This window comes from Canis lupus, chromosome 16 (assembly GCF_003254725.2).
Source record: "Canis lupus dingo isolate Sandy chromosome 16, ASM325472v2, whole genome shotgun sequence".
Classification (NCBI taxonomy): Eukaryota; Metazoa; Chordata; class Mammalia; order Carnivora; family Canidae; genus Canis; species Canis lupus.
The window spans coordinates 59,282,666-59,300,767 of NC_064258.1; the positions used below are offsets into that span (position 1 = coordinate 59,282,666).

The following is an 18,102-nucleotide window of genomic DNA, read 5'->3' on the forward strand; positions in this document are numbered from 1 at the left end:
TGTCTAGGAGTTAAGAAATGGCTAGTGAGAACCCTCAGATCTATAAGAATTCTGATTTGCCATCCAAGAAGAATGGGCATCCTAGGGAGTGACTTCAGTGTTTGCCAAAAGCTTGGAGGTTGAGGAATGTCAGTATTTTTGGAGAATGGTTACAAAGGTCAATATAGCTCAACATCTTATGTATGGAACAAGTTGGAAATTCCAATGGAGAGATGGAAGGCAAGAGAAAGCCCAGGGTCTCCAATATGATTTTTTTTTTCCAAAAGAATATTTTGTAGTTTTCTAACAAGTAAATCAAATTACCTAGTGTTTAATTAGAATAATTTTGTTTTTAAGTTTAAACCAAGACATTATATACTCTAAAGAAAATTTAGGAAAAAATAAAGGTGTCTTAAAGAAAATGATTAAAATGTAGTGTTAGGATGACTGCTAAAGTATTTTATCAAAACAAACATCTATCTTATTTTTAAGGTACTGATAATTTTTTTTAAATTCTGTTTTAAACAGATAAGCAGTTGCAAAGGATAGCAATAACATTTGCTCTTTGTTTCCAAAATCTCATTTGTCAGTGCCAGAAAAAAATATTGCCCCCGAAACATGAAAAAAAGATAAGAAGGGAACTGTTTTCCTTTATTTTAAATAATAGTACAATAATTTTAAGATTAAAAATTCAACACAAAAATACTTATAAATTTTTCAAGTAATTTTTAAAAAATTAAAGAATCTTAAAATATTAAAAAATAATTGTGAATGCCATCTTGCAATTCTGTTCATATATAAACCAGTTTAAAAAGTAGCAGGCTTAAATTATTTTTTTCTTTTTTTATTATTTATTATTGGATTTCAATTTGCCAACATATAGCATAACACCCAGTGTTCATCCCGCCAAATGCCCCCCTCAGTGCCCTTCACCCAGTCACCCCAACCCCCCTACCACCTCCGCTACCACTACCCCTTGTTCAGTTCCCAGAGTTAGGGGTCTCTCATGTTTTGTCACCCTCACTGGAGCAGGCTTAAATTCTAAAGAGAAATGCAGACCATCCTAATCTGACTTTTGATTGAATGTACTTTGTGGGAAGTGTAGCAGTACACCTGCTTATTCAATTTTATGTGAATCAACAGACTGACATAGAAATACAATAACAGCTAGTACACTTTCCAGCTAGGGCCTGGCAGAATGGCTCCCGCAAAGAAGGGTGGCGAGAAGAAGAAGGGCCGTTCTGCCATCAACGAGGTAGTGACCAGAGAATACACCATCAACATTCACAAACGTATCCATGGAGTGGGTTTCAAGAAGCGTGCCCCTCGGGCACTCAAAGAGATCCGGAAATTTGCCATGAAGGAGATGGGAACTCCAGATGTGCGCATTGACACCAGGCTCAACAAAGCTGTCTGGGCCAAAGGAATAAGGAATGTTCCATACCGTATCCGTGTGCGGTTGTCCAGAAAACGTAACGAGGATGAAGATTCACCAAACAAGCTCTACACGCTGGTTACCTACGTACCTGTCACCACTTTCAAAAATCTACAGACTGTTAATGTGGATGAGAACTAATCGCTGATTGTCAAATAAAGGTATAAAACTGCAAAAAAAAAAAAACAAAAAAAACAAAAAACAGCTAGTACAGAACTACAAGAAATTCAAACATATGCACCAGAGGTATTTCTAAAGTACTAAATATGGCCACATAGATCTTTTCAAGGTGTGAACACTTTCTACATGATAGTTCAGCTTTTGACAATTTAAAATTAAATCCAGTGCCTAGAAGGGAAGGGATTCTAGACCCAGGAGGCTGTTAGGAGGCTGCTCCTGTGTTGCTGGCCGGGGACAATCAGCACTCAAACAACGGAAGTGGAGACAGAGAGGAGGAAGTGGTGTGATTAGTAGGACTTGCTGATGAATGGGATGGCAAGGGAGGGAAGGCAAGAGGAGGCACTACCTGTCTCTACTTCTAGTGACGAGGTGGTGGGTGGGATCAGGAGGGGCAGGCAGTTCATACTTGATTGCCTAAATGTTCTTCCTCCTATATTTACAAATAAAGTTATCTGCAGAGAAAAGGGAAATGGGATTGGGAAGGTGCTTGAGAAACATGATGATAGTCTGGGACAAAAGCTAGTGGAATGGGAAGGGGAAATACGTGGAGTGTGGCCTGAGGAAAGAGCCTATGTCGCGTGGCTGGCAGGGATCTGGAGAATGTAGGTCTATATGGGTGTAAGTCAACAAATTATTCATCAACTTCCAGGAAGATGGGTTGATCCTAAGCGGGTTTTGTCAGGTTGTGGAGCAGATGCTAAGGATATCAAGAGCGCTGTGGGGGACTGGCTGAGGGAGTGTCACAGAGTATCAGCCACATTGTCCAGGGCATGTCAAATATCCAGGGCATGCAAAATATGATGAAAGCAATAAAAGAGGCCCCAGGTATTTGAAGTGTGGGTTTCAGTGGACTGCAAGCACATGACAGTTTAAAGACACTGGTGGTCAGACAGAGTGGTTAGAGCCTAGGACTTTTATTATAGAGTAGTGAAGTGTAAGATATGACCAGCATCTCACAGCTTAAATGGAGGGTCTGGTCAGGTCACTGGAGTTGAAAGGATCAAGGAACTGTGACTAGTTTGCTAGAATTATCCATGTGGACACTCTTAACACCCACAGGTAAAGATGTCAATCAGCCAGTGGGCTGCAGAAGGAGATGACAGTGATGAGCAGTGGGGTGGCGTTGGCTAATGTCGTGAATCTCAATATCAAGGCAGTAGAGCACGTGTGTAGAGAGTGGACATGGGGAATGTAGATCAGAAGGATGCTGACTCCACCTCTGTGCAGTGTTGCTAATTGCCAAAAAGATGGGGTGTGTATGCAGACACACACACACACACACACACACACACACATATTCCTCAGCCATTAATAAAGCAGTGTAATTTTGCCATTGGCAACACCATGGCTGGAATGCATGGACATAAAGTATATTATACTAAGTGAAATAAGTCAGAGAAAGATAAATACCATATGATTTCAGTTATATGTGGAATCTAAATATAATAATAATAAAATAACAAACACAAAACCAGAAACAGTCTCATAAATCCAGAGAACAAATTGGTGGGTGCCAGCCCGGAGATGACTAGGGGTGGATGAAATACAATGAAGAGGATTAAGAGGCAGAAACCTCCAGTTGTAAAATAAATAAGACATGGAAACAATGATAATGGCATAGAGGGTATATAGTCAACACAATTGTAATAGTGCTGCATGGCGACAGACGGTGACACCATGGTAAGCACTGCATAGTAGGCAGAATTGTTGAGTCACAATGTTGTACACCTGAGACTAACACTGCATGTCAAACATACTTCAATAAAAAAGAAGAAATTAAAAGGGAGGAAAAGAGCACTGTCTTCCACTTATCCTACATGTAACTCAAAAGCTAATATATATTAGTGTGTAAGAAAAATCAGTGGTTATAATACTTTCTTTTTTTGTTTATATAAACTTTTTTTAAAGTTTTTATTTATTTATTCATGAGACGCAGAGAGAGAGGCAGAGACACAGGCAGAGGGAGAAGCAGGCTCCCTGTGGGGAGCCCGACGTGGGACTCGGTCCCAGGACCCCGGGATCATGACCTGAGCTGAAGGCAGATGCTCAACAGCTGAGCCACCCAGGTGTCCCACATTTATATAAACTTAATGACAAAATGATACTTGTCCTTTTCTCTTCATTTTCTTACCCAAACAGTGCCATTTTAAAGGATTTTATTTTTAAGTAATCTCTATACCTAATATGAGGCTCAAACTCACAACCCTGAAATCAAGAGTAGTATCCAACTGAGCCAGCCAGGTGCCAACTCAAAACAATGAATTTAACCAAAGATGCAACAGGTAGCTGTTTATAATGCCTATGAATAAGACCAGGCGTCCCTTTGTATATTCACATAGTCTAGAGAACATTATCTGAGAGAAATAAGAAAGGAAAATAAAGAAACCAGAGGGAAAATGAGCAACTGGAATCTCTCCTTCCTCAAAAAATATCAGACATACCCTCTAACTGAGAATAGTTATGGGATGCCTGGGTGGCTCAGCGGTTGAGTGTCTGCCTTTGACTTTGGGTGTGACCCTGGGGTCCGGGATCCAGTCCCGCATCGGGCCCCTGCAGGGAGCCTGATTCCCCCTCTGCCTGTGTCTCTGCCTCTTTCTTTTTCTGTCTCTCATGAATAAATAAATAAAATATTTTTTTTTAAAAAAAGAGAATAGTTATGAAAGCAGAGTATAATAAATAATAGGCAGATCTTTCAAGGCGTAGGAGAGTGATATAAGGTGGACGGGGTTTTAGAAGATAGAAATCAAAGAAGAGCAGCTAAACATTTTGATGAATCTCACATTTCCTAAATCATTTCCCCCGGGGGGGCATTTTCTGATTCTCAATTTAAGGCATCCTGGCAAACAGATATCTGTGACTCCGAGAATATAGTTTTGGGAGACACGGGATGTGGGACCCCCGAATTGGGCTATCAAAGCACTGAAGACGTGAAGTGCCAAGATATCAAGGAAATGGGAATTACAAGGGTGCAAGCATGGCATTTGCTTGGCTTTGGTTCTTGATGTATTTGCCTACGCCTAACTTTCTGGGATTAGAAGAAAAGAACCAAAGCAAAACTTTGTTGCTATAGGTCTACAAAGCTCAGCAGAACTTTTGGGATTTTCAGGGCTAAGAAGAAAAAGGTAGGTGTCCAGGACCTATTTTTTTCAAGGAGGAGATCTAGTAAATATCGTATTCTCTGCATTGCGATATAAGAAGGGATAAGCACTGGGGAGACCACGTACCTGGAATGCAGCTGTGGATCATTCCAATGACTGAATGGGTCAAGGTGGTCACCCTACTGTCAGAAAAAAAATCAAATAATCTCAAAGCAAGGTAATAGCATACAGAACTTCTAGATGGCTCATACACAATGTCTGGCATTCAGTCAAAAATTACCTGAAATGTCCAGAAACAGTACTCAATGACACCAACCCAAGAGAGAGAGAACACAAAAAGAACAAGATACCCAGACATTGCACTTATCACTCAGGAACTCTAATAATTAACTACCATTCCTACGTTTAAGAAAATAAATGAAATAATCAAGAAATTTACCAGAAAACTGTAATCTATAAAGACAAATCAAATGGAGGTTTAAGAACTTAAAAATACAATATCTGGTATAATTAACTCAACTGATGTGGCTTGAACTGGAAGATAGTTCAGTGAAAACTATTCTAACTGCTTCAGGGAAAAAAATGCACAGAAATTATTTGTATCCTTGGAGTTCAGGAGAAAGAGTCCAAGAAAATAGGATATCCTTGGAGTTCAGGAGAAAGAGTCCAAGAAAATAGGATATCAACCAATATTTGAAAACATTATCATGAAGAACTTTCGAGTATTGACCATAGACATGAAGGAAGGGTTTCTTTTTTTAATATATTTTTAAAAGATTTGTATTTATTTATTTGAGAGAGAGAGTGCACACTAGCAGGGAGAGTGTCGGGCAGAGGGAGAGGGAGAAGCAGGCTCTGAGTAGGGAGCCTGACATGGGGCTCCATCCCAGGACTCTGGGATCACGACCTGAGCAGAAGAGACAGTCAACCGACTGAGCCTCCCAGGTGTCCCAAAGGAAGAATTTCATGAAATCTCATAAGCCAGTCAGGATAATACAAAGAAAACCTCACATGGCACATTACAATGAATCTGCTGCCAAAAAAGGACAAGGAAATAGCTTAAAATCACCATAAGCAGAAAAATATTTTCATAAGAGCAAATGTAAGACTGATAGAGTGTTTCTTAATATAAACAAAAGAAAAAAGCAGAATAACATATTTGAAATGTTGGGGGAAGAAAAGCTATGAAGAGGGTTAAGTGAAAGATAACTAACCAATGAAAAAAGGAAAACCAGGGGAAATGAACTCTAATTCATCATGAAAGTATATTCTAAATAAAAGCCGACATTCTCTGGTTAGATAAAATAGTATAAATAAAATAAGTGAAAATAATACAAATCGATTATATGGTGCTTACAAGAGACAAACATGCAAGGCATGCACACAGAGTAACTTGAAAGTAAAAGGTCAGGAGAAGATACTCCTGGTAAGGATGAAGGAAAAGAAGAAAAATGTTGTGGCTTTATAGACACGAGTCAAAGTAAACAGACATCTATGCTAGACATTTATGCTCTGTGCACTTTTTGATATGTCACATTTCAGTAAGAGGGATGCATAAGGAAGAGAAAAAAGTCTCTTCAAACCAAACAAGCAAATAAAACACCACATGTAAAGAATAATCTCTCTAACAAAGAACAATTTTCAAAAAAATATATTTTTAGTGACTGCACATTATTCACTGAAATTCTGGGTTTTCTTTCTTTCTTTCTTTTTTTTTTTTTTTTTTTCCTGACTGGTGCATAACATTGCATGAGTTACTTCCCATGTAATGAGGATTGTCCATCTTCCTTTGAAGAAGCAGGTTTTCTGTACCGCCCAAGGTGAGAGCGTTGGATTGATAGATAAATGATAAGATTGATGGGACGAATCATGTGTTCATATTCCCCAAAGTACTTCGCTGAAAGCAAAGCTTCCTATTTGATTAGAGACATTTATTTTGGTTGAATTGATTCTTTTTTCTTACCCTTTTTTCTATTTCAACATGCTTTTTTTGTCAGCATGTTGAGTTCAGTCAATGGATTTAGTGTTTCTTTGCACCGGCTGACAGCAGCCACTATGTGACTGTTTTATTAACACGCAATGAATGCTTCATTGAAACTTCCATTTGGTGTGACCTGGACATTGATATGCAGAGGGAAAGTTCAGGAAACTTGCCAAATGTGTTTCAGCTGTGCGTGCGGTTCTTGTCGATACTCTCCAATGTATGGCTGCTTTGGGTTTTGTGTGTGTGTGTGTGTGTTTCTGTGTGTGTATGAACTGCTTTAGTTTCATAGCACAATTAAGAAGAAGGCACAGATATGTTTCATGTACCCCCTGTCCCATTACACACAGCTTTTCCCACTATGGACATTCCCCACCAGTGGGTACATTTGCTACAATTAATGCAGCCACATTGGCCCACCACTGTCACCCCAAATTCATGGTTTATATTGGGATTCACTTATACTGCTTTGCACTGTGTGGGTTTGGCCAAACACACAAAGACACGTGTTGACCATTATAGTATCATATAGGGTAGTCCCACTGCCCTAATACTCCCCTGTATGCCACCACTTCCTCCCTCTTCCTACCCTGGGCAACCTCGATCTTTTTGCTGACTCCATAGTTTTGCCTTTTCCAGAAAGTCATAGAGTTGTAATCACACAGTGTGTAGCTTTTTATTTTTTATTTATTTATTTTTATTCTCTAAATATTTTATTTATTTATCCATGAGAGACACACAGGGAGAGAGAGAGAGAGAGGCAGAGACACAGGCAGAGGGAGAAGCAGGCTCCTCACAGGGAGCCTGATGTGGGACTCGATCCCAGGACCCCGGGGTCATGCCCTGGGCTGAAGGCAGATGTTCAACCACTGAGCCACCCGGGTGTCCCAATGTGTAGCTTTTTAAGTTTCTTTTCAAGGCTTGAACAAATTAGCTCATTTCCTTTTAGTGCTGAAGAATATTCCATCCTATCATGTATTTCTAGAAGAGATATGGTGGCAAAGGTACATGATAATTTCAAACTAGAAAATCTAAGCATTTTGTGAATGAACCAGAACATTTCTCAGCGTAGAGGTATTGATAGTGTGATGTTATTCATGTTGATGGTGTGATGTGTACAACCAGACAGCCCTAAGATCTGTCTCTCCTCCACACGGGGGTTACCAGCTGTTCTGGATTCAGTATTAAGGGTGTGGGGAAGCCCTTCAGTTCCAGACAAATAGGATGGTTGGTCACCCGAAGTCAGTTTTAAAAATCAAAGATAGACATTTTCAACCATAGGAGAGAATAATTACTGTAAAATGCCTGTAATAGTGAGACTTAAATATAAACCAAAAGTGGCTATTGATTCTTTGAGGGAGGATCTTCAGGTACACACCTATACTTGTTTGTTGAAGCTGCAAGAATTCAAGGTAAAAGTAGCGATATTTGGCGATTCCGTAATGGTTTTAACGCTTCTCTTCTGTGCAGACTCACTGGGTCCAGCGTCCCTGACCTGATTGTGAGCATGAGCAACCAGATGTGGCTTCATCTGCAGTCTGATGACAGCATTGCTTCCCCCGGATTTAAAGCTGTCTACCAAGGTAAGGCCGGAACCCACCCACCAGCACACTTTCAGAGGGAAAGCGCCATTCTCCGGGGGTTAGATATAAATAAAATTGACGTGTCAGAATAGTGTTTAAAAGTAGGGAATGATTATTTGCAACTATCCGTACAGTCCTACTTACAGTTCTTTTTTTTGTTGTTGTTGTGAAGAATTTTTAACTTGTTGAAATCTTGGCTTGCCATGACGTGTGCTGTCATTAGGTCAAAACAAGGAGTAAGACCGTGTATGAATGCAAGCCATGAAAGGTGTGCACAGGTGTGGGTCTTGGCATTTTATCTCTTCCCGAGAGGCAGCCGCTATGCTTATAACTAGCGGAAAGATTTTGAACAGTGAATCAAATTAAGCTGCATTATGTCCATATTCATGTACAAGTGTGTGTGTCTGTGTGTGTGTGTGTGTGTGTGTGTTTAAATGGAAAACAGAGAAATATATATATGAAGTTGGAGGAAAATACTATCAAATTTTCATGTAGGAGAAAACTAAATATTGTTTAGAGTTGACTTATAATTCTCCAGAGATGTTGGCCTCACCTCTGAATTTATGTCCAGGAGTCATTATATCATCAGGGAGTGGTTTGCCATTGTGCGGGGCGGCTGTGTGGTCCCATAAACCAGGGCCCTCTGTTTAGTGTGATGCATCTTTAAAAATAACCTCACTGTATTGTTCTATATCTGGAAGGATCTCATAGGTTGGAGGTAACTTTTAATCTTAACATACTGATGGGTGTTTTTTAAAAGAAAAACGTGGGATCCCTGGGTGGCACAGCGGTTTGGCGCCTGCCTTTGGCCCAGGGCGCGATCCTGGAGACCCGAGATCGAATCCCACATCGGGCATCCCGGTGCATGGAGCCTGCTTATCCCTCTGCTTATGTCTCTGCCTCTCTCTCTCTCTCTCTATCATAAATAAATGAAAATTGAAAAAAAAATAAAAAAACGTTTTTTTTTTAATTGAAGAAAATTTCATAATGGGAACTGAAGTAGAGAGAACAATGTAAGAAACCTGAGATGACCTGTATTTGTAAACTTTTGTGAGCCTCCCAGATATTTTGCTGTTGGCTCAAGAATTGGCTTGAGACCTGGCTACCTGACCCACGTGCTCTTCTAGACTATCAGCCTCAGCTCAATCCTGCCTCTGCTCAAGGAACCTGGAGCATCCATTGGGAAATCGATCACATTTCCTACTGTTAGACATCCCCCCCCCAATGCTAGACACATACACAAATCATTCAATAATTACCTCTTTAAGAAGTAGATTTTTTCCTTGCCCCCAAAAGAGAAAACAAGAACTCTTCCCCGCCCTACCCCTCGAATCACAGGTCAACCAGCCGGCCCATCATTCCGGGTCTGCCGAGATGTAGTTCACGCAGCGCCACCTGCCCATGTGTGCTCTCAGGGTGACCGGCAACAGCCAGCTACCAGCGGGTGTCACGTCAGTTTCCCTGAGCACACCACCACCTTTCGCTTGATTTCTCCCAAGTTCCAGAGATGGCAAAGAACGGAGAGTGAAATACAGAAAGGGGATCTTTGCCTGGGATGCAAAGAACAAAAATGAGCTTCATAACATCCTGACCTCAGGGCCCCTGGAAGACCTATATATAGGCACCTCTGTCTTAACTGGCAGCACGCGCGCACACACACACACACACACACACACACAAACAATCTTCCTTTAGCTACACACTTCGGGGTTCTCCAGGTCAGTAATCAAACAGCCGGACCCAATAAATATGAAAGAGGGTTGGGAGCATGTTAATGTTTTGATTTTGGATTATACAGGAGATGGGTGTGCAGCCTCTGTCTTCAGTTCAGATCCTGTATGTATCTGGCAAAGAAAGAAAAGATCATTCTCTTGTGCTCAGAGACTAAGTATGTGTCCCCAGATACAATAAGATGATCTCATATTAAAATGTTTTATAAATTATTTTATAAAACTAGTTATTTATTACACTTTAAAGGATATATTTAAGTGGTCATTTGGATATGATCCCATATTTTCAATGAGTCACAAGCTGATTTGGAGTCATTTTCAGCAAGATCGAAAAGAACCTATTACCATCTTGAATGCAAGTCAAGAGAATTCTTTTCGGGGTCAACTTTATACTATCACACAAATGCCTGTGAACTAATCATCACTTTATCAAAATAACCAGGAAATTGCATTCATACATTTTTGTTAATGGAAAGAATTGATTATTAAAAAGAAACTATTTAAACTAGAATCTAAGAAAATGTACAGTGACCATTCAGAATAAGACAGAAATCTGTGTTTTATGTAACTATGTGCATTTTCAAAATGTAGATACTTTCATTAAGTAAGGTATCAAAATTTTAGAGAACTAACAAATTACAGAGTACAGTAATACACCGAAAATGGTGATGATTTTACTTGGATTATTTTACTAGAAAGAAATTATTTAAAGGAAATAATTAATTTGTAAGTGTTATTGTCAGGAACACATTTGAAGTTGCCCTGGGCAAAAAAAAAAAAAAAAGTGCTAGTTATCCTCTCAATGTCTAGCACACTCTTTGTGCTTAAAGGATGGGGTAGCGGTCTGTGCCTTTCATTGTCCTTGAGCAAGGTTACTACTCAGAAAGTGGTAGAAACCTGATAGCAGAGGAGGTGATCCCTGACCACAGAAACACGGGGAAATTTGTATGGAAGAGACACCATCCATGATGGCCCAGTGGCGACAGATGACTTTGGCATCTCTGATCAAATTCATGTCAGCGTCGCTAATTGTGTCTCTGTGCATGTTCTTTGAAGTCTCCTTTGAAATAGTTTTTCCCAATATCTTACAGGTTCCTTCATCAGGTGCTGAGTTTATTGCAACCTTTCACATGATATGTGTGTGTGTGTATTGATGAAAGTTAGACAAACGCATCTGCAGAGTAGGGATTTTATTTTCTTCAATTTTACTTTGTGAATTTGAATAAAGGGATAGCATGCCTTGATTTCTAAAGGTGTACTGTAGAGTATTTAGGAGCTGAAAATATGTAATGAGAAGTTATTACATATCCAGCCTATGAGGTAGAGCATTAAAAAGCATCTTCCAACCCCAAACAATAAGCAGGGGGACAGTGACAGCGTCCTGAGCTCGAGTGAACACATCCTGGCACAGCTGCACTCACCTTTTGAGCTGAAGTAGTGAAGACACTAAAAGGTTCTATGGTGGGGAGGGCCCAGCATCACGCACCCTTAACTATAAACAGTGAAAGATATCTCCTTGCTGGAAAAATGGGGTGAGATGGGGGATTGATGGCTCTTCTCAAATAACAAACGCTTCAGCCGAAATGATAATACATCCCATTCAGTGGCTGGGACTCAAACGCACAGGTAATTGCTGACTACTTCCTGACATTTGGATATTTAGACCTGACCTTTAGTTGAACGTCTACATGACTGTACAGCTATTGAAGAACGCGTGGTAGAGGTGCGATCCTTTCCACATGACCTATACTGGCCACCGCCTTTGGTGAAATCTAAAAGCATCCGTGAAATCCCAAACACTTCCCAACAGGACAAATTGCAGTAAATTAACTCCAGCAGCATGAAGACACACATCATAAGGTTTATAGTACGAAGACTAGAGGGACTAGCATTGTTGCCAAATTGTGGATCCTTGACTATTAAGAGATAAAAAGTGTTCTCAATTAAAATATAAATATTCTTCCAAGTGTCATATTTCAGTTTGAATGGCCATACAGCACTAATTATAATTACGTTTAGCTGTAATTAGGACTGTGTTTACCGGCTCACTAGTCTATTAATAGTTATGGCTCGAGATGTCATGGAAACGAGGATGGCCATCAATCCTTCAGAGATTGCCAATTCAAGGCCACGTATTATCTTTTGACAAAATCAGATTCCAAAGTCAAAAAGATAATTAAAACAAAGAGCTGTTGCAATATTTGAAGATTTAAAAAAAAAATCTAGAGAATGCCGTATATCAGAAGAAAGCACTGTAGAAGCATTGTTTCTGGAGTGCTCTATTAAGCTGACAGATACAATAAAAACCACTTGTAAAGCTATTGTCAAAAATAGAAATAATTGCATTATTTAAACTATAGTTGTTTGTGAATTATGTTGTCGGAAAAATCTATATAGTTGATAGTTACACAGGATTTAACTTTCTAGATGTTTTTTAAAATATATTTTATTTCTTTATTTAGAGAAAGAGAGAGAGAGAGAGAAAGTAATTGTGGGGAGGGTCAGAGGGCAAGAGACAACACAGAGCCCAACGTGGGTGGGGCTCGATCCCAGGACCCCGAGATCATGACCTGAGCCAAAGTCGAGACTCAAATGCTTAAGTTATGGAGCCCCTGAGGCACCTTAATTCTCCAGGTTTAGAGATTGCCTGGCTTTAACTCGCATATAGGGTGGTGGCTGAGAACTCGGGCTGTGTAGCTCTGCCACCTATTAGCTGTCCAGCTTAGGTCTCGTTTAAACTCTCTGCACAACAGATTCCTCGCTTAGAGGAAAGGGAGAGTATATATAGTACAGACATTTGCTTCCTCAGTCTGCTATTCTAGAATCCGAACGACTTAGAACAAGGAAACATAAGAAATGCTGCCTATCATCTGCATACATTTTCCTTGTTACTTTTGAGATGTTTCTATAGGTACGGTTTTTCATTACATGAATATTAGAGCTCATGATAAAATATGTAAAAAATAGAAAGTGGCCCTTTGCTTTGCCTTCTGACTTGGCCAGGTAGCTCTCTCGAAGGCCATGTCCCTCAGCTTCTTCCTTGTGTGTCCTTCCAGAATTTTCAGTGCATATAACATCAGATCTAAAATCTCATTTGTCTGTTCGTCTACAAACTCCGAGGGAACTTTGATTTGCAAGAAATGGCACATCCTATTATTTTAAAACAAACTTGAGTTTCTTCCAGAGACTCTCTCCTAACAGCATGTTGGGGGGGGTCACATTACCTTACCCCTTCTCTGCTTATCACCCCCATCTCACCAAAGGTTGAGAATTCATCAAGTGTTGTTAGGGATGCAAAAGTTATGGGGTGCCCTTAAATCCTTGGATCACACCTGTTACCCTGAAATGTTCATGGTCTCTGCTACTTTGGGCACCGGGCCCGGTGGACGCTCTGCTGGCAACACCTCCTCCCCCGGCACACACGGTGATGCTCAAGTGCTTCCGTGTGGGAGAGCCCATCTCCACACCACCATCACACCAGGATCCTAGTCCGGGGTGCATCCCTGTTCTCTATATTTGCTCCTGTCCCTGAGCCTTCAGAGACAATCAATGATAGCTTCCCCCAAGATGCCTACTGCATACACTTGATTAACTTAGTCTTTTTAGACTTTTTAAAATGATCATTTATTTTAGAGCAAGAGAGAGAATTCTAGTACGGGGAGAGGCCGAGGGAGTGGGAGAAGTGGGCTTGCTACTGAGCAGGGAGCACGAAGCGGGACTCGACCCCGGGACCTGAGCTGAAGGCAGACGTGTACCCCACTGAGCCACCCGGGGGCCCCTGACTTAGTCTTTAAAAGAAGAGTTTGTGTTACAGTCCCCAGGAGAAGAAGCACTGAGCACAGCCTGGATAATCACTGTTTCAAGGGAAACTCAGAGACTAAAACACCAACATGAGCACTGCCAATGATCAAAGAGCAGCGGAAGGAAATTTCAACAATACAAGATCAAGAATACGCTAGGCGATAATTTGCCATAAGAGAATTATTGAAGAAAATATTATGCAAAGTTGAAAAAAAATGACAATATTTTCAGGAGGTTTGTTAGACGTCTAGGAAAGTGATGGAGGGGAGGTAAGATACTTTGTTCAAAGGTTTGTTTAAAACCTTTGTATACATGAAAAATATTTAATGCAAAATAATCTATTCAAAATCCAAAAGGTAAAAAAAAATGATGTAAATAATCATAGCTGTCTAAAGCAATGCTAATCTATTAAACATCAGTATGACTTAATATGTATATTATATATTTTATATGATATTATAGATATATATGACAGAAATTTATAAACATGTAAACAATATGTGTGACATGTAAGTTACATATGTGTAAGCTATATTTACATCACAATTTACACATATGTAACTTACATGTAAAAATTATATGTAATTAATTATGTAATTATGTATATAATTTACAAATATGTGACTTATACGTATAGGGAAATCTATCGAAACAATATATAGGGAAAGCCAACACAGGTTTCATGCATGGTTTTCCACCGTATATTTTAAATTTATTTATTTTTTTCTCTCTATAAGTTACAAAAGTTAACTACCGAGGATCAAGAAATGTTTTGCAAACCAATCTTACATTTAATAACTCGATGGAATTCTTTTTAAAATATATAAGAATATCACAGCCCGTGCAGTCGCGTGCATCTACAGCATGACCTCTGTGACTCCCGCGTGAGGAAGGGTGACGAGAGGCGAGCTCAGTGCCTGGATGTCTGCCCCGCGTGTCTGTGGCCTCACAGTCTTCTCCTTTGGTCGCAGAAATATTGTTCGGTTGGCGCTCATCACACATGTTGATGAACTGCTTTTCCACAAATCATGTTTTATGTAATTTGCCATCGCTATTTAAATTTTTAGCAGGGGGTAAATTAAAGGAAATGTTCCCTGTGATGTGCTGCTGTGTGGTAAAAACAAGATCTATTTTAGGCTCACGCTAAGAATTATTTCAGTGAAATAATTTGAGTTCAGCATTACTGTTTTGTACCAAAAACACGACTGTCTTCCTGTGTCTCGTGGACAGGCTGGAAATGGGAGTCGGGGGAAGATGCATTTGGGTCTCTTCCTCTGTACCCAGGGCTCTCTGCATTCGTGGGGAGTGGGGAGGGGCACCGGGGACGGGGGAGTCCAGTCCGTCTCTGCCCTCCTTGGAAGGCAGCACTGCACGCTCGCTGTTGATGTACGACCTTTGAGATACTTGTGATGGTTTATGTGTCACCCCGATGGGACCACGGGGTGCTGAACACCCAATCAAACATCATTCTGGGTGTGTTTTCAAGGCTTTTTCTGGACAAGGTTAAAGTGTGCATTAGTTAAACTGAGTAAAGTTGATTTCCCTCCCCAGTGTGGGTGGGCCTCATCTGATGAGGTGAAGGGTCAACTACAGTCATACCTTGGAGGTGTGGTGGGTTCACTGCAGGAAAACAAATATCCCAGCAAAGAAAGACCAATGAGTTCTTCTGGCTTCCCGGTGCATATAAAAGTTCTGTTTACACTGCACCATGGTCCGCCGGGTGCCTAATGGCATTACGTCTAAAAATCAATGTACGTACCTTAATTTAAAAGTGTTTATTGCTAAACCGTAAAGCGTAGCTGTCACTTCAGCTTGCAGCAAGCCATAATCACCGATTACAGATCATATGACAAACATGAGAATGAAAAAAATTTGAAATATTGCAAGAACCACCAAAATGGGACACCGTTCTCCGAGGAGCTTGCCTTTTAGGATCAGGACAGAAGGTAACTTTAGGTGATGGTAGCAAGTGGAGAAAACAGAAAAAAAAGGGTACGAAAAGGATACAGAGTAAAATATACTCCCTATCTAGCTAAATGTATCCATGCAGTGTTTTTCTTTTTTTTTTAATTTTTATTTATTTATTCATGACGGGGTTGGGGAGGGAGAAGCAGGCTCCATGCAAGGAGCCTGACATGGGACTCGATCCCGGGTCTCCAGGATCAGGCCCCAAGCAGAAGGAGGCACTAAACTGCTGGGCTGCCAGGGCTGCCGGCATGTGGTGTTAAATACGTTGATCTTACACCTCCGCCAATGAGTTGAAGCCTCACAGTAGCTTTTAGCTTTATACGTCCGTCTGCCTTCTAGCTTTATGTTTTTTTTGTTTTTGTTTTTGTTTTTGTTTTTGTTTTTGTTTTTGTTTTTTCTTCATAAATCTTTTCCTATCATGAATATGCCTGTAGCATTTTAAATTTTTGGTTGTCTTATTCTTGCTGGGTTATTTTTCATTTATTTGTTTTCATATTTGCTACTGTAAAAGGATTCAAGTCTATGTGTGTGTGAAATGGTTAGTTTTTGACCATTTATTGTGCCATGCTTATATATGTGCGTGCATATGTTTCTATATGTTAATAGACATATATGCCATGTTTATATCTATATCTATTCATTTATTTATATAATATCTGAAAATGTTGAGACTAAAGCATTCTCTGCTAGGAATCATTTTTAAATAATAATTTATAGAATTTTTTTCTAGTGGTTTTATTTTTCCCTGAGAATATAAGATTTAGAGCAAGATTGGGCTAATGTTGAGGGTATATATGAACTTCTTGATTATAAGTCTCCTTAGATGGTGGGTATTTAGCAATTTGACACTGAAGTCAGAAGTCAGGGTGCTTAGCACTAACCCAATTAGGAGAAGCGAAGTTTCTATTAGTCATAATTTCGTTCTATGCAGCATTTTTCTGCGTGTGTATAAAATAGGAGTTAGAGGAGACACTCTTATGGTTCCTAGAAACTAGTTTACGATTGCTTCTAAAAATACCGGTAGCCTCCTTTGGGTTGCTAATTCCATAGTTTAAGAATTCCACCAAAAAAAAAAAAAAACAACCCGAAACTCATTTTAACACATCATTGTGTAGATAGTGAGAGCCATATACAGATCTGAGAACGAAGCGAGCTTAAAAAGCGACAATAAAACTGCTTGTATTGCAGCTTTACCACCGCAAAGCTCTTTGAGAGAATATGTATGACCTCGTAGACAAGGAACAAAGTAATGTGTGTAATGGCATATTAGCTAAAAGATGTGTTATTTCAACCAACCTTATTGGAAACTGCATCAGATTGCTTTTAGATTTTACCAAGCCTACTAGTGTAGGTAGACATAAAAAATTAAATCTGTAAAATAGCTCCTGGGATGAATTTTTTCAGACTTTTATTTAAAGAAATAAAAAAAATGTATAAATAAGCTGTATTATAATGTAGGAGTTATGTTTAGAAAGTAGACATTTCTGATAACTTGGTTAGATACTTTCATTTAAACGATAGACAAATATATTAATAGCTGAGTGCTAGAGGCTAATGCTGTTTGGTTTTAGGTGTTTGTTGTTGCCCTTGTTTTCTGCTGGTGAATTGCACACCCACCCAGTGGGTTGTTTTTTTTTTTTTTTTTTTTTTTTAAGATTTTATTTATTCATGAGAGACACAGAGAGAGAGAGGCAGAGACACAGGCAGAGGGAGAAGCAGGCTCCATGGAGGGAGCCCGACGTGGGACTCGATCCCGGGACTCCAGGATCACACCCTGGGCTGAAGGCCGCGCTAAACTGCTGAGCCCCCCGAGGCTGCCCAACCCAGTTGGTGTTTGCTTGTCCTACCTACAGACCAAATTGGACTCCCATATACTATTATTAAAACAAAATAAAATTACACACGATAATAACAACAAAACTCCACACGTAGTATAACAGTACGGAGTTTAAGTTCATTATCCATCCCCTTGTTGTTGTTGAGCGGGTCGAAGAATTTGCGTGAAGGTTCTCTAACATTCAGAACGGGCCTGGCTTGACCAGACTTGCGTATCAGGAGCACCGCCAAGATTCTCTTTTTTCCTGGATCACACTTTATGAATGAATCACAAACACCGGCTCCTCTTAGTGATGTGAGAAAAGCCATTATTAAACCTTTTAACTATATCAGTGAGCCAGGAGAGCAGGGGGTGTCCTGGGAGAGGACGTGAAGTGGTGATGGGAACACGTGACATTTAAATTCTAGGTTGAGTGGCCCATCAGCCCGGGCGGCGTCCGTCTCTCCCATCTTAACCTTATCTTCATAGACTAAGGTTCAGTCTCCACGTGCCCTGGAGGGGAAATGAGGG

At 40.0% G+C, this 18,102-nt stretch overlaps 1 protein-coding gene across 1 annotated transcript in view; it reads left to right on the forward strand.

Moving 5' to 3' along the window:
* CSMD1 (CUB and Sushi multiple domains 1) overlaps positions 1-18,102 on the forward strand; it is a 1,869,137-nt gene that overhangs the window by 1,444,527 nt on the left and 406,508 nt on the right. The window contains exon 12 of the mRNA XM_049095299.1: positions 8,144-8,256. Within this exon, the coding sequence (XP_048951256.1) occupies positions 8,144-8,256 (113 nt within the window). The remainder of the gene's footprint in view (positions 1-8,143; positions 8,257-18,102) is intronic.